The 17836-nt window shown below is 44.4% G+C and overlaps 1 protein-coding gene across 1 annotated transcript in view; it reads right to left on the reverse strand.

Moving 5' to 3' along the window:
* The window catches only part of LOC110201631 (uncharacterized), a 47548-nt gene that overhangs the window by 18328 nt on the left and 11384 nt on the right, over positions 1 to 17836 (reverse strand). The window contains exon 6 of the mRNA XM_020977436.2: positions 9356 to 12701. Coding sequence (XP_020833095.2) covers positions 9356 to 12701 — 3346 coding nt within the window. The remainder of the gene's footprint in view (positions 1 to 9355; positions 12702 to 17836) is intronic.

Raw genomic sequence — 17836 nt, forward strand, 5'->3', positions numbered from 1 at the left:
TAGGCTACAGGGCAGGGAGGGGGTGGTGGTGGAGGAGGGCGGGAACCCACACAGAGCCCGGTAGGTGATACAGAACACAGCCTTTGACAACCAGACAGGGGGAAGTCAGGATTTTGTGTCTTCCTGCACCACCCCCACCACGGGGCTCCCAGACAGGGGAGATCTGGCCAGTGGGCCAGAGAACACTTAGGGCTGGGGGAGTACCATGAACTTCTCTCTCCTCACGATGAGGGTCAATCACTGCATAGGAGATGTCCTCATCTTTGCTGTAATCATGGACTCAGCCCTCCCTTCCATGTACAAAAGAAAAGAAACCAGCCGAGCAGACTCAGCTGACCCTGCAGCAGGGGGCTCACCAAGCACCAGCAGGTGCAGAAACCTCCGATGTCCGCCAGCCGGGAGACGATTGGTGTCCCCCATGGATGAGCAGCTCTGGACCCCGAGGCTCCTAGGGGCAGGACTCCAGGGGCAGCTCCCTTCCCCCCGCCCCAATCTCAAAGGCCTCCCCCAGGCATAGGCACCTACTGATCTTGGGTTGCAGAAAGGTGGCAATGTACTTTCTAAGTACCGGCTGTGTGCCAGGCACCTTGGCAGCACTAACAAGGGTAGGGGAGGGTCAACATCAGGCTGTGTCTCTGTGCTGGCCCCCAGAGGGGCTCCAGCTGGCCTTGGCTTCTCTTCCTTCTCTCTTTGGCCTCTGGAGCTGATCCAGGGGCCCAGAGTCTCACCTAGGACATCCCAGTCTTCACATTCGGGGCACCCTGCCCACAATCTATTCCACAGAGGACAGGGTGGTTGATGTTGGCCCTGGCCTTAAGGGATCCTGCCCTCTCCGTGCTGGATGCCCACGAAGGTTGTGCAGGATGTCAGACTTACCTGATGAGTGTGGGAGACATCTTAGCACTGATGAGGCAGCCCGACAGGCCGCTGATCCCTATCTTGCCGGACTTGCTGCCGGTGCTTCTCAGCCAGTGTGGATCTGGGGGGAAGCAGAGATGTGTCTGCTGTGGGCTGATGAATGCTCTGAGCTTTCCTCCTCCCACTGGAGGCTCAGTTTCCAGCTCCCAGGAAAGAGGAGGAGAGCCCAGTCCAGAGTCCTGAAAAGAATCTTTGGCGGGCCTTTCTCTGGGGGTGGAAGCTCTCCAGGCTCTGTCCACATCCTGCTTTGAGTGTGGTCATGCAAACCCCATGACCACTTTTTCTGGAGAGTAAAAGTCATGGAACAGTTCTTCCTGCCTTCCCCCTCCCCCCATACTAAAACGCCCTTCTCTGCCCCGCCCAGGCCCATGTACTGTCTCCCCCTTTTAGAATGGCCTGGACAGTCTTTCTTCTACATTGGGCCTGGCATACAGTAAGCACTTCATAAATGTCTTCCCTCCTCATTTATTCAACAAACCTGTATTAAGCCTCTGCCCAGGGAAAGCAGTGCTGAAGCGGTCCCTGGTGAAGATGAGGAGATCAGCTGGGAAACTGGGTGGACCAGAGGAAATCCAGGTGGATGTCCCTACCTGTGAGGCCCAGGTGCATGATAAGGCCAGAGCCTGTGAACCTTGGTTAAGAAGTCATGTGGAGCCACAGTCCTGGGATGGGTGGGGTCTCACGAGCCTCTCAAGGGCCAGCCCCAAGCCTCTGATGCCATCCAGGGCCGGCCTTCTGATCTTTTACTGGGCTTAACTTATTGGGCCACAGACAGTCAAGGTGGCCACAGCAGCCTACAGCAGGTAGCCTCTCAGGTCCAGGGCGAAGGGCCACTGAGTCATGGGATTTGGAGCTGGAAAGGACCTTGGAGGTCTTCCAGGCTGACAGAGCAAGGCCAGCTAGCTCAGCTCCATCACTTTGGAGGGGGGACAGGGCAGGGACTGAGGCCCAGGAAGATTAAATCCCTTGCCCAGGGTCCCATGGCTAAGTGGAAGAGCCGGATTCTAATCTGTGAGTGGGGGGCAGCTCTGCTGACCAGCAGCAAAGTCTGCGAAAGGGTTCTTGAAAGGGTTCTTGACCGGAGACTGTGAGGCAAATACAAAACAGATGGGACTCCAAGTGTGATGGAAAACGGAGTCAACTTTATTAGAGCACAGCAGGCAGTTTTATATCTTTGACTCATGGGAACATACCCCAATGGAACAGTGGACAAAGCGACAAAGTTTACATGTCTTTACCAATATGCAACAAAGAGGATTTTTCTTATGTGAATACCAATCAAAGTATCAACAGGCACATGTCTTTGCAACATTGTCCTGGCTGTGTCCTTCTCCTGGGCTGTTCCCGTGAAAACGCCATGGACTTCTTGTTCCCGGAATGCCCCAATACTTGATACATGAACTAGCAATACTTGATACATGTTTGTGCTAGAGCTAGCTGTGCTTGAGCTAGCAACATTGTTTATGGCTGAGCTTGCCTAGCTGCCCTTCTTTCTGGGGAGTGGAGAACCGATCCAGGCGAAGGAGCAGGCTTCTCACCTGAGAGGGCTTATACAGCCATCAGGCTCAGAGTTCTACTCACCTGCGGTCCTCTACACTAACCCAGTTCCTCTGCCTGCAAACACACAATGCATTTAGAACCCTGAAAGAACACACAAGCTGACTGTCCTGGCTCTGGAGGTAATACCATTTGGACTCCAGGCCTTAGATCAGCAGGGGTCCGTTCCTGAATTTTGTGTCTTCTGTGACCATGTTGGAGTCTGGGGCTGCTGTTTTCCAGGAAAGAGCCCATGAGGCGAAGCCCTGATCTGGGGATGATCCATGAGGATCTGGTTCTGGTCCTCAGGCCCCTGTCCTAAACTGGTTTAGGGGCAGGTGTGCAAAGATAACATGTCACACCAGCCCAAGTCTATGGGCATCGCCATACTGAATATTCCCCACATCTAGAAGCCAGCACCAATCTTTTGTTCCCTCTGCCCAGAGTGGTGTGGGCTGCCCCAGGATGCTGCCATCCCCCCTCCCTGCAGGTCCCCAAGCTAGCCCTGTGGGTGGGGCAGGGGACCACTGGAGGCCCCAGCCTCCATCTCAGAGAGGCTGTGATTCAGCTCATGCTTCCTTCTATTAGCATGGATGGATGGGCTTTGCTCTTGTACCCTGTGGGAACTGTACCAGCTGTACATCAAAACCACAGCATGCATCCTCATCTGCAGGGTTCTGACCAGGTCACTGAAGGAAGAAGGGTGACTCACATGGTCACGGACATCTTCATCACGCATCAAGCTCTGAAAATGGAGGACCTTCATCCACTAGTTCTTTAAGGTTGGAAAGTCCTATACATATATTATTTCATTCTCATAAAACACAATCTTGTGTGGTAGGTGTGATTATTATTCCATTTTACAGATGAGCAAACCGAGGCAAATTTTCCCAGGTTCACAACAAGTAAATGAATGAAGCAGGTCTTCCTGGCTCCATATTCATCCCCCTAGTTATTGGGTAACTAATTGTCTAGGATGAGTCCCACTAAAGAGGAATTTTCCTAGACTCTAGTAGCAAGCTCCAGTATTATCCCTCTTGCGGAGGGTCCCACCCAGGGTAATAATATGAGTCTGGATAAATGTACAGGTCCTTGAGATACCAGAGAGAGAAGGGACCTTAATTTGGATGTTTATACAATCACCTGAGTCCTTTGTGTTTTCTGATGTGTTACATAAACCCCCATCCTATGTTTAATATCTTGTTAGCTTCATATCTTTTGCTTCTCAGCAAGAGTGAGTGTAAAACCCACCTATTCATTATTATCTAGCCATCAGCCTTGACTCTGTCCTTCCTTCTCCTCAGCCTTAGGGCCAGAGATAATGTCCTCCTCCCTGGGGGAGCTCATGCCCTCAGTTTTGGAACTCTGCCTAGGACCAGAGCTGTCTGGAGTTTGGTGAGTGAGTGAAAGCAAACCCACTCCACCCACTCCGATCCAACTAGCTGAAGATCATGTTTCATCTCCATCCCCATGTCATCTGCCTTGTGACTCACCTCCATTTCCCTTTGTTATCTCCTGCCATTCAAAGAAAAGTTCTTATGGTCTTGTAGGACCTTTGAATTTCTGTCCTGGTTGCTTTGCACATAATAGGTGCTTAATATTTGTTATACTGAATAAAGGCCCATAAACTATAGGATTGTAGGCAGTGGAGTACATTCCCAGGCATTTCCTACATGTGGGTATCTCCCAAGGTTGTCTTGGACTCACTTCTCTCTCATCTGCTGTCTCATCAGCTCCCATAGGTTCAATGATCATCTCTGTGCAGATGATTCCAATTCATTTATCCAGTCCTAACCTTTCTCCTCACCTCCAGCCTCCAATCACCAATTGCCTTTTAGACCTGTCAAACTGGATGTGTGGTGGACATCTCAAACTCAACACGTCCCAATCTAAACTTACCTTTGCCCTTCCCTTTCCCCCGCTTTCCTGTCACCATGGCAGGCACCACACCCTTCCAGTCACGTAGGCTTGAAATGCCATCACCCTCGACTTACTGCATGTATTGTCTGTTGCTATCTTGTAGCTTTTGTCATCTCTCTCCTATTCTCCTACCTAGACCTTTCCCTCCACTGACACAGCTCTCATGTCTTCCCTGTTTTACTGTCCTAAACCTCTCAATGGTCTCCCTGCTTTGTCGCTCCCCCATCCAATCCACCACCACCCAGGTACCAAAGTGACTTTCCTAAAGTTCAGATCTGACCATATCATACCATTTCCCTCCTGTTCAGTAAGCTCTGATGGCTCTTGATTCCCTCTAGGATTGAATATAAAATCCGTATGTCTCACAATCTGACCCCTCCCTACATTTCCAGTCTCTGCAAACTCTACAATTCAGCTGTCATGGTGACTTGTGGTTCCCTGCCCCCAACACTCCATCTCCTGACTCTAGCTGTCCTCTATGCCTGGAATGCTTTGGCCCCTCCTCTCCATGCTTCCTTCAAGAGACTGCTTATACATGTATATAGACAGACTCCACAGGCCTTCCCTTTGAGATTAGCTTTTAGTTACACTGTACATTTCTCATATGTGAATTAGGATTACAGTTAGTCTCTTCTATTAAAACGTGAACTTCTCAAATGTAGTCTTTGTCTTTTTTTGCACCCTTAGAACTTGGCACAGTGTCTGGAACGTTGTAAGCACCTAATAGTAAATGCCTTTTGACCAACTGGTAATTCCAGTATATTTAATCATTTGAACAATTGGGGGGGGGTAGTAGGGAAGGAATTGGCTGATAGTCACAGTAAGTAGACTAAAATTTCATGAACCCTGTCTTCTCAACCACTCTGAATGCAAGAACAGGCTGGGAAGATCATTTTGGTATAGCTTTCTTCTGTAAGGAAGGAAAACTCCCAATTCTCTAGTCCCTCCAAATCACTGATGACCAGTACCACTTGACGACTTTGCTGGATTGCACCTGGAAATTGAGGCTGCTGATGCTCTGCAGACCCCAATACTATGGAAGCCTATACATTCTCTCTGTAACTCAGAATCATGCACTGAGGCACCTTTGTTTACTGTTGTTGAAGTAAGCAAAGTGAACTGACTTTTGGCATAGGGGTGAAATCCTTCATCTCCTGTAGATCTAGAGAGAACTGGATGGGGAGGACATCTCTCTGGTACCCAACCCTGCTCCTTCCCCACATTGCCTAAAAAATCCAAAAATCCAGACCAGTCCATATGGACTCTCTGGAAAGCAAGGAAGATGTTCCCATTTATATACAAGTTTCCTACAAGAACAAGACAAGTTAGTAATCCTTAAAGCAACAGGCCATTTATTACAGCATATTTTAACTCTCACAACAGAGATTTTGAGATGTCCAGGGGTGGGGGCAACAAGGGAAAAGTACAACCAAGGCAGCATGCTAACACCTCCACTTCAGTGCCAGGGAAGGGTGTGACTACGGCAGCTCAATGACATGGGCATGACTCAACTGTGTTTCACACAGTGGGAACAGGTCCTTTCTGTATGGATCCATGAGAAGTCAAAAATTCCCCTTTTCCCCCCACTATAAGGAGGTACAAATGAGTCCATTCCTTTTGTCAATGGGAGCTGTCTAAGCTGCTCTGCCACATCTTAGGAAATAGTTTCTGAGCCCCTTTAGGTACTCTGCTTGTTTCTCATATGGTATTTGGATGAGTATTGTAGAAAGAGGGCTAGTTTTGGTGTCAGACACTCTGCTGTTTAATGTGTGACCTCATGACAGGTACTTAACATCCAGCCTTGAATTTCCTTGTCTGCATATGGAGGGGGTTGGACCACGTGGTCTCTGTGGCTCTTTATATGGTTCTTTACCATTGTCATTCCTCCTCTCCGCAGGCCAAGGGGCTAGCATTGAATATTGGTGTTTCCATGGGTCCAGTACATGCTCTCCCCATTGGAAGGCAGAGAAGGGAAAGGATTAAACATCTATACAGCAGCTACCAGGCATGTTAGCATGGCTGACATGTGCCAAGTGCTTTACAAACATCACCTCATTTGATCCTCACAACAACCCCTGGAGGAAGGTGCTCTTATCATCTCTATTTTATAGTAGAGCAAACATGCTAAGTGACTTGCTCAAGGTCATGCATCTCTTAGGTGTCCGAGGCTGGATTTAAATTCAGATCTTGACTCCAGGTCTAATACTCTATGCAACACCCCACCTGGCTGCCCTGAAGCACCCTGCAGAGCTGTATAAGGCAGGTGAGAACCAGGCAGCTGGGACCCACTGTTAACTACCACCTAGGTGGGCAGAGCAGGAGTGACATCTGTCACTCCCATTCAACCCCTTCATGTAGCAGCCATATCTGGACCACCCACAAGTGGCTCAGCAGCAGCAGACCTGGGATTAGGTCCTGACCTGCCGCTGGCCTGTATTCACTGCATCACCTGGATGGATCCTCTTCCCCGGAGAGATGGAGATAACATCTGCAGTACTTCCCTCACTGACTCATGAATTCCATTTTTACTCTACTCACAATTTGGCGTGTGCCAGGGCCTGGAAAAGGGAATGGGAAGCTAGTCACATGCACACGCAGATGGTGTTGGTGGTATGAACTAGTCTGGTTTTCTAGAAGTGGAATTGTCCAAGGAAAGTCTGGATGGTTCACATCCTTTGATCCAGTAATCCCAATGCTGGGCATAGACCCCAAGGAGGTCCAAGGCAGAAGGCGCCATAGATACCAAAATATGCACAGCAGCACTTTCTAGAGTAGCAAAAACTTGAAGACAACGTGGGTATTTGATTGGGGAAGAGCTAAACACACTGTGGTATATGAGTGTAAGGGAATAGTACGGTGATCTGAGAAACTAAAAATACATGGAATACAGAAACATAAGAATAACTGTTATGAATGGAAGCAGAATGAGAGGAACAAAGCATACAGTGACGACAGTAATGTAAATGTAAAAAAACAAACCCAAAAGAAAGGTGAATTCTGAAAAATCACAATCAACCTCTTCCCTTTCAGTAAAAATGCAGGGACCTGCAGGCATGGAATGAATGTCACTGTATATACTGTATATGTGTGTGTGTGTATAAATACGTACATATATACATGTATGCATACAAATATGTAAAACATGCTGTTTGAGTTATCATTGGTCTTGGGTTTTTCTTTGTTACAAGGGCTCAGCTGGGTTTGGAAATGACTGAAGAATGAGAAAACAAAAGACATGTATTAAAAACCAATTAAAGTCAGACACGCAGGAGTTATGATTCAGATATTGTACTGTCTCCGAATTCCCTAGAGACTGACAGTCCTCCTGTTTGGCTGTCCAATTACTCTGCCCCTCTCCCCCAAAGGCCTGTTTTCCCTGGAAAGCACCACATTCCCTGATGTGCTCTCCTCCATTACACATTCCCTGGTGCCCATAGTTGTAAAGTTTGAGAAACTTCCAGAGGACAGGTAAGTGCTGCTGGTCCTGTCCTTGTCACCCAAAGGTGCTTCAGCCAGGGCCAGAGACATATTAGACTTGTGTGATCAAGCAGCCTGAGCCTGAAGCTCTAGCAAAGATGGGGCAATGGAACAGTGGTCAACTCCTCCTTCCCACCGTGGGAGCTGGAGAGAATATTTGACTCTCCCAAGTGTGGCCTCCTCACAAAGTTCCCCACGCTCCCAAACTGCCTCTTGTTTCTGCCACCACCCCAACAACTTTCCTTTTTACAGTTGTCTCACGCAGTGTCCCTGAAGGGCCCTGAGGAAAGCACACTACCCTTCTCCACTGCTGTTCGATCCTCAGGCTGTCCTTCTATATATATAGGTGGTATTATGACTTAAAATAAGAACCATTAACTCAAAAGATCTTCCCTGAAAGCCTGAAATCTGAGTTGGAACCCAAAACATCACCAATGACAGATTCCTTCAGCCCAATTGACTCACATTGCCGGGAGAGATATGAGGCATCCCAATTTCAGTTACCCTAATTAGGAATGAAGATTAACTATGCCAATGCATTCTAAGATGCAGTGAAGAAATGGGATTGGGAGACGGAGATGTAATGTGAAAGTCTAGAGCAAGGAAGGATTCTGTGGAGAACTATGCACAAGGACACCAAAAACTTTGGGATGGAGAGTGCTCCAGGAACCCAGAATGACTGCTTCTGTCTCACTGGTTTCCTCTCCATAATCACTGTTAAATAACTGCCAGATCCCACATTTCCATGAAAAGGTGGACAAACACCACTGACCCTTGGGTGAATCAGGTTCTGTTTTTCTGGAACAACTTCCCACCAACCTACCTCTACATACCCCCAAATTATAAGATCCACATCCACACATATCTAATTTTCTTTTAGATCCCAATGAACAGCTATCAATCAGGTCTCATGAGGATGGGCCATTGAGAACTGTCAGATGCATATCAATAAAAACTATATGAAGGGGTGCTCACAATTAATAGAGCTGCTTATAAATATCTCAGTGGAAATTCTGGTTATCAGCATCTATTTCCTCTGTTCCCTCACTAAAATGTTTAAGGAACAGATTCCTTTTCTCCTGTCCAAGAAAGCTCAGAGCCTAAGAGCTGCTAGGTCTCACACCTATAAACCTCTTATTTGGACTCATATAAGTGTAATGCTCCCAGGTGTGTTGTAGAGAAGAGGCAAATGTCTGGGAAAACCTTTTTTCCCTCTCAACTCCCAAACGAAAAACTAGGTACCATGATTCTCAGCTACATGTTAACAAGTCTTAAGCTTCCTGGTATTAATACCAAGAGTTCGTCTCTTTTGTGAAGTCTCTGATGCCTGGACTAACCCACAAAACCTTTCCATATGCATCTTATTTGTAATATTTCTGTTAAGCATGAATTTTTGGATGCTAAATGGTTTTCCCATTAGGGGAAGGTTATCCCATAAACACTGAACTTTTAGAGTTTCTTTTCAGTGTGAATTCTCTGATGTTGAAGAAGCCCTCTTCCCTCATTGAAAGCCTTTCCACACTCACTACATTTGTATGGTTTCTCTCCAGTATGAATTCTCTGATGTACAGTAAAAGATGACCTATGAGTGAAGGCTTTTCCACATTCAAGACATCTATGGGGCTTCTCCCCAGTGTGGGTCCTTTTATGTCTCGCAAGTGATGAGCTGGAGCTGAAAGACTTCCCACATTCATTGCAGTTATATGGTTTCTCTCCAGTATGAATTCTCTGATGATTTGTAAGGCTTCCCTGTGCACTGAAGACTTTCCCACATCTATTACATTTATATGGCTTTTCTCCAGAATGAATTCTCTGATGTACAATAAGGGATGAGCTTTCACTGAAAGCTTTGGAACATTCACTACATTTATAGGGCTTCTCTCCAGTATGAGTTCTCATGTGTCGAGTGAGTTGCATACTATAAATGAAAGCTTTCCCACATTCATTACATTTATATGGTTTCTCTCCATTATGAATTTTTTGATGCTGAGCAAGACCTCCCTGCTGACTAAAGGCTTTCCCACATCCATTACATTTATAGGGCTTGTCTGCAGTATGAATTTTCTGATGTAGATCAAGGGATGAGTTGTTGCTAAAGATTTTTCCACATTCATTACATATATAGGGTTTCTCTTCAGTATGAGTTCTCTGATGTAGATTAAGAGATGACTGATCACTAAAAATTTTTCCACAGTCATTACATTTATATGGTTTCTCTTCCACATGTATTTGCTGATGCAGGTTAAGTGATGAGCCGTTACTGAAGGTTTTTCCACATTCACTACATTTATAGAGTTTCTCTCTAGAATGAATTATCTGATGTTGTGTAAGGCCTGAAGATTGGGTGAAGGCCTTACCACACATGTTACATTTATAAGGTTTAACTCCAGTGTGAATTCTCTGGTGCTGAGTAAGGTACATTCTCCGGCTGAAGGCTTTTCCACATTCACTACATTTATAGGGTTTCTCTCCATTATGAATTTTTTGATGTTCAGTAAGATGCCCTCTCTGGCTGAAGGCTTTCTCACACGTGTTACATTTGTAGGGTTTCTCTCCTGTATGAATTCTCAGATGTACAGTAAGGCCTGCACGACTAGTGAAAGGCTTCCCACATTCATAACATTCATAGGATTTCTTTCTACTATGACTTTTGGGATGTGGAATATGAGATGAGTTATTACTGAAGGCTTCTGAATAATCACTAGATGTTGAAGGTGCCTCTCTAGAATGAACTATCTGATGTTGAATAAGACATGTACACCGAGTACTACTCTTACCACATGTACTACATTTACAAGTTTTCACTCCATTATGAAGTCTCTGGTGTTTAGTAAGGTATATTCTCCGACTAAATGCTTTTCCACACTCACTACATTCATAGGGTTTTTCTCCACTATGAATCCTCTGATGAAGAGCTAGGGAAGAGCTACTTTGGAAGGCTTTACTACATTCAGTACATTTATAACATTTCCCCCCAGTTTTAATTCTCTGACATTGAGGAAGGTCTATACCATGGGGGATAGCTTTTTTACGTTCACGACGTTTATGAGGCTGCTCTGTAGTATGAATTCTATGATGTAGTGTAAGCCGTGAACGGCTACTGAAGGCTTTACTGCATTCATTACATTTGTAAGGCTTCTCCCCAGTATGAATTCTTTGGTGTTCAGTGAGGTGACCCCTTTGACTGAAAGCTTTCCCACATTCACTACATTTATAGGGCTTCTCTCCAGTATGAATTCTGTGATGGAGAGTGAGGTGTGAGTGGTTGCTAAAAGCTTTACCACATTCATTACATGTATATGGTTTCTCCCCACTGTGAGTTCTCCGATGTTCAGTAAGATGTCCTCTCTGAGTGAAAGCTTTTCCACACTCACTGCATTTGTAGGGCTTCTCTCCATTATGAATTTTCAGATGTTGAGTAAGGTGTCCCCTTTGACTGAAGGCTTTTTTACATACATTACATTTATAAGGTTTCTCTCCAGTATGAGTTCTCCGATGTACAATAAGACCTATACACTGTAGAAAAGCCTTCCCACATTCAAGACATTTATAGGGTTTTGATCCTGTGTGAATTCTTTGATGTACAGTAAGAACTGAGCTGTTACTAAAGGCTTTCCCACAGTCATTACATTTGTAGGGTTTTTCTCCAGTATGAATTCTGTGATGCAGAATAAGGGATGAGGTATTGCTGAAGGCTCTTCCACACTCATTACATTCATAGGGTTTTTCTCCATTGTGACTTTTATGATGCTCACTGAGATGCCCACTTTGGCTGAAGGCTTTTTCACATATGTGACATTTATAAGGTTTCTCTCCAGTATGAATTCTCTGATGTACCACAAGTCCTATGTACTGAAGGAAGGCCTTCCCACAATCATGACATTTATATGGTTTGGTTCCAGTGTGAATTCTCTGGTGGACAATAAGGACTGAGCTGTTGGTGAAGCCTTTCCCACATTCATAACATTTATATGGTTTTTCTCCAGTATGAAATCTGCGATGTAGAATAAGGGACGATTTATTGCTAAAGGTTTTTCCACATTCACTACATTTGTAGGGTTTTTCTCCATTATGAATTTTTTGATGTTCAGTAAGATGTCCACTCTGAGTGAATGCTTTTTCACATATATTACATTTATAGGGCTTCTCTCCAGTATGAATTCTCTGATGTTCAGTGAGATGTCCTCTTTGGCAAAAGGCTTTTTCACATACATTACATTTATAGGGCTTCTCTCCAGTATGAATTCTCTGATGTAGCATAAGGTAGGGAATCCGACTGAAGGTTTTCCCACATTCTGTACATGTATATGGTTTATCTCCAGGTCGAATTCTGTGATGTCGAGTAAGGTGTCGCCTCTGTTGAAAGGCTTTGCCAAATTCATCGAATGCATAGGGTTTTTCTCTAGTGGCTGCCCTGTGATATCGAATAAGGTCTGAATGGTAACTGAAGGCTTTGCTGCAAGCATTAATCATATGAAGTTTCCTTCCTGAGGAGATTCCATTATAATTATTCAGGTCTGAAGACAATTTAAAGCTATTTCCATGTGTATCATATTTAGGGAGGCTCTTTTCTGAAGGAACATTCCTTTGTATTTCAAGGACTGATCTTTGATGAAAATTTTTCCTAAATAAACATTCATGCTCTCTTGACTTCTTAGAAATCTTCTTTCCTTGCCTTAAGTCTCCCTTCTGGTTGTCCTGATGCCTGTTAAACCTCTGGCCATAACTGCCAACTTCTCCAAACTTAAACTCCTTGTGACGATCTCCTGAGAATCTTTCCTGGGATGATTTTCCCACCAAAACACCCTGCTTTAGAACTGTCTTCTTGGTCTTCAGACTACTATTTTGGTCTGTAAGAAAAAGAAAGAATGTAAATATCTTACTGCCAATGCTGTGAGAAAGGAAAGAGCTGCAAGAACTCATTGTTTGTTTCACAAACTTCCAAGGGTTATGAGACGCACTGAATACCTGGGCCTTACTCAACCTGGTATTTTTCCAGCCTATTTGGAGGATGCCAACATAGCATCTCTTACAGCAATGTGCTGGGGCAGGGGTTGGGAGGCAGTGGTGGGCAGGAGGAGGGAATTTTCTGACTGCTTGTGGAAGGAAAAGGAGCTTTTGTCTCTATTTTGGAAGGGATGGAAACCCATGGAAGCCCATGCCCAATGTATTTCCTTCACAAGGTACTTTGCCTGCTCTTGAATTTCTGAACCAATTTCTCTGCTGCCTTCTGAACAGAGGCAACATGATGTGTTTGCTAGTATTATATACTTCAGTTTGCAGAAAATAAAGACACAATAACAGAGAGATAAACATGGAATCAAGAGACCGTGAAGTCTCATTACAAAACATTAGCCAGGTGAAGTGAGCAGAGGACGAGCCCTGTCTGGTTCATCATGCTGGGAAGGCTTTGAGCATGGCCCTGGCCACAAATCATATCTGCTTCCTTAGGAGCAGCCAAGGTGGGTACAGAGCTCCTGACCACCAGCAGATTGTCCACTTGGGGATAAAAGAACAAAAGAGACCTCAGTTCTCCGTGGCTTCTTCCTTCTCTGCATTGGCAGTGGAAGAGTAAAGGAGCACAGAGGGTGTTAAGAATCAGAGTTGTAAGATGATCTACAAACAACAATTTAGCTAGTCATATTCTAAATGTGAGATCCTCATTCAATGACCAATAAGTAAACGTACTGCAGGAACTAAATCATACCAATCCTGATACTGTTGCTATAAAAGAAACCAGAGGATAAAAGGAAGTTGTGGACAAATGGAAAAATAGCCCACGGGGTCTCCTAGAACCGGGGTTCTTCATCTATTTCGTGTGTCATGGCTCCCTTTGGTAGTCTGGTGATGTCTATGGACCCCTTCTTAGACTCATGGTGTTTGTTTATATTACTGTCTTTGGAGTTTTTTGTTATTTTTGTTGTGTTGCTATTGTTTTCTTTTGGCTTTGGTTCTGATAAGAGGGCAGTGAAAGATCCATAACATATATGTATATACACACACATCTATACAAACAAATAAATACACATGTAATCAATCTTCAACTTTTGTGGGAGTGATGCTCCTCAAAAATGGCATGAAAGTTTAAAATAAAGCTATAGAAAATAGGGAGTTAGATTTCTATAACCATCAAAAATGATAAATCTCTCACTAGAGATCATTGAAAATATGCTATTCTGCATATAATTCTTCACAACAAAACATTAATTCTCATTATATGTACTTTTCCTAACATGGTAATTATAAAATAATCCATAAAATGCAATACAAAAAATAAAATTGGTAACATGTAAAACATTTTCTCTAGAATCATGTTTTTAAATGTAGATAAAAACACATAGGTTTATAGAAGAAACCAAATGTAATGAAATAGTTAATGAAATATTTTTTAAAAGCCAGGCTGACAGTTCCCAAATTAAGAATCCCCCTCCAAGAACAATTAAATAAGGGAGCTAGAAGAGTTGGTTTTATTGCGCATTCATAGGCAACAAAGAATATTTCTTGGGACATTTGGTCACCTCATACTGTAGTGCTCATATCTGCAAAAAGATTACCAGGAAAATAATTCCAATTTCTATGCAAATATCAGTTGCAAATTATGAGGAAGTGGAGTCTTCTATGAAGAACTCAACAAGCCACTCCAAATTAAACCAATACAAATATATACTTTGCTATTTAGTCATCTCTATGCAAGGGTGGTTATAGGGGAGGCAGCAAAAGAATATTAGAAAATATGTTTTCAAAGAAACAGAAGAGGCCAGGGGCCTCTGACCCACAAAGAAGCCTCATGCCTACGTAGCACGACTACTTTCTGTGAGAAAAAATCCTGGTGACCCTGAACATGGCAAGAAGGAAAATAAAGCTGATCACATGTGGCAGACATGAAACGACCCATTACTCATGTGGGTCACTCCAAAACCAGGTGTGCACAGTCAGATCACCAACTTCTTAGAGCAAAAATTACAACTGAAACAAAATTAGAAGAATAAGAGAGAGAAAAAGACGTGATGGGCAGTTAAAACAACTTTAATCTGACCTATTTTTAAAAGCTTTTGGAACCAAAAAATGGGCAACAGTTAGAGAAATGTACACCAACACAGACTAACAACACTTCCTAGATAAACATTTCCAAGATAAACCAGCTGCCACAATGAGGAACCCCATAAGCCTGGAAAGCACCAGAGCCAGCAAAGACTTGACCTCATTAGCAGGGTGAGAGACATGGCAGCTCAGGGTAACACTGGTTTAGAAGAAGAACTTCACCAAGGAAAGTTGTGAGGATTTAAGGATGAAACTGGAAGGAGAGCAACAGGAGAGGAAAAAGGAAAGGCCAATGTGAAATCTGATAACAAAATCTCTTCCCCATCAAGGACATTTGTCCTTGGAACACCATGGTCTCCCATGGGCTGAGAAGGCAGCAGAAACAGTGGTAAGACAAACATGTGAAGAGCTATTGGCCCTGCCCAATGGCACACAGAGGAGGTGTCCACTGGAGGTGACCAGATTGAGGGCAAGATAAAAATAGAGGGAAAAACTGGACATCATCACCAACTGCCCTCCCTATGTGGCTTCCCCATCCCTCCCAAACATGCCTTGAAGGTGTTCCTCAGGCAGCCTCTGCTAATCAATCATCAATAGCAGTGCTTGGCATTCGCTGTCAAACAACTGACTACAAAGAGTGAATAGGAAGCCCATTTTGCTGAATAACTATAAAAAATTCAAGTTGATAGAGCAAAATGCCAATGCTGGCCCCTCCTCCCATTCAAATGACCCAAGATCCTCTGCAAGATGTAACAGATAATTCCGTTCAGCAGCCCTCTGATTCCTCAGGTCTGATGAGGCACAATGTGCGAGCTGTGTGACTGCTGAATGCTTCTGCCACCATCTTGGGGGGGCATCCAGCACAGAGGCCCAATGGGAGAAGGTTTCCTAAAGATGGGAAGGTCCTTCAGATACTGGGGTTGTCACAGGACACTGTGTGGGTGGCAGCAAGCACCTCATATGCATGCATTTAATCAAGGCTGGTAGCTATCACAGACTCTCCTAAAAGAGATCCATAATCACTACAGAGTTCAGCCTAACGATGCACTCAGGAAAAGCCAACTCCATAAAGAATGCTCCTTGATCCAAGAGCTGCTCAGAGGGAGGGGAGAAGTGGTGAGAGGCTTGAGGAGAGGAGAAGCTGTGGAATGACTCTGTCAGGGAAGAATAAGAACACTGCGCTAGAGGCACGAGAGCCCAAGACCATGGACACCATGGATCTGTAGCAGACCCACTCAGTGGGCCTGGATGGCCTTCTCCAGCACAGATCATAGAGGGCTGGGTTTTGGAAAAGCGTGAGCAGTGGCGGAAGGGATTCTAGAACAGAGGATGGTCTAGACTACTTGGACAGTTGAGCCTACTCAGGAGAGTGACTGCAGGTCATGATAAGGATGGCTGAGTCAGTCACGGTGGTGGCCTCGGCTCCTGTGGGCTCAATCACCTCGATGCACATGACTCCATGATTGCTATTTCTGGCTGGAGCTTCGGTCCCTCATCACTAGTTCTGGACCAGATGCTCCAAAAGGTATGTATAATAGCATCTCATTCTTTTTTTTTTTTGCTTTAAATTTTTATGTATTAAATTTAACAGGAGAGTAATAGAATTGCTCTTTTGGCATCTGCATCTGAACTTTTGTTTTCTTCTACATATCTCTTAAGATGTTTTGTTAATGCCTCCCCCCTCTTTTTTTGGCATCCATCCTTCTTACTAACCCCTGCCACCGCCCCTCACCCCAAGAGCTCTGTTGTTAAAAATACAGCCATGCAAAACAAATGAATGCTTTGGCTGTGTCTGAAAATGTATGCCTTGTTTCATTCCTCTAGTTCATCGTCTCTTTGCTGAAGGTGAGATATACTTTAACACTAGTCTTCTGAACTCTGTTAAAGTTGTTTTCCTTTACATTATTGTGGTTCTTATTTTAATTTCTGGTGGTTGAGCTTATTTCATTAAGCATCACTGTATACAAGTCTTCCCAAGTTTCTCTGAATTTGTCATAGTCATCATTTGTTCAACAATTCCATAGCTGATGAGGGCTCACTTTGTTCCCAATTCTTTGCTACAGTGAAAAGTGCTGCTATAAACATTTTTTGTAACCAAGGATCCTTCCTTTCCCTCTGCCTTTTCCTTCTACCATCTTTAGGGTATAATCCTACTAGTGATATTGTCAAATCAAAGGATATGAACAGTTCAGTGATTTAGTATAATTCCAAATTGTAGCATCTCATTCTTGCTCTTCTGAAGTGGCCCAACCCAGTCTATCCTGCCATAGCTGCCAAAGACATTGTCTGCCCTATGCAAACCTCCCAACTGCCTTTCTAATCAACTATAAACTCCATCTCGGCATCTAAAGCCTTTTACAGCTAGAGGGTGACATAGAGCACAGAGCACTGGGCATAGAGTCAGGAAGACACATCTTCATGGGTTCAAATGCTTACTAGCTATTAAGATAAATCTTAGAGGCAGCTAGGTGGCACAGTGGATAAAGCTCCAGCCTTGAAGTCAGGAGGACCTGAATTCAAATCCAACCTCAGACACAACACTTATTAGCTGTGTGACCCTAGGCAAATCACTTAATCCTGCCTGCCTCACCAAAAAAAAAAAAAAGATAAATCTTAACTCTGTCCATCCGTCTCAGTTTCCTCATCTGTAAAATGAGCTGGAGAAGGAAATAGCAAATCCCTCTGTCTTTGCCAGGAAAACCCCAGATGGGGTCACAAAGCATCGGACACAATTAAAATGACTGAAATATAACTGGGCCCTAAACTCTCATTCCATCATCCTGCCCTTTCCACAGGGTAAGGTCCAGAAAAACCCTTCTGGATGACTCTTACAAGATCTTCCAGCTCCCGTCTGCGCTTCTGTCCCGGCAGGCCTCCTGCCTGGCATGCTCTCCCACTACTTCCTTGAAGGTGCAGCCCAAGGGTCGCTTCATGTTTACTTTCT

Source organism: Phascolarctos cinereus, unplaced genomic scaffold (genome assembly GCF_003287225.1).
Source record: "Phascolarctos cinereus isolate Bilbo 61053 unplaced genomic scaffold, phaCin_HiC Scaffold_1;HRSCAF=81, whole genome shotgun sequence".
Taxonomy (NCBI): domain Eukaryota; kingdom Metazoa; phylum Chordata; class Mammalia; order Diprotodontia; family Phascolarctidae; genus Phascolarctos; species Phascolarctos cinereus.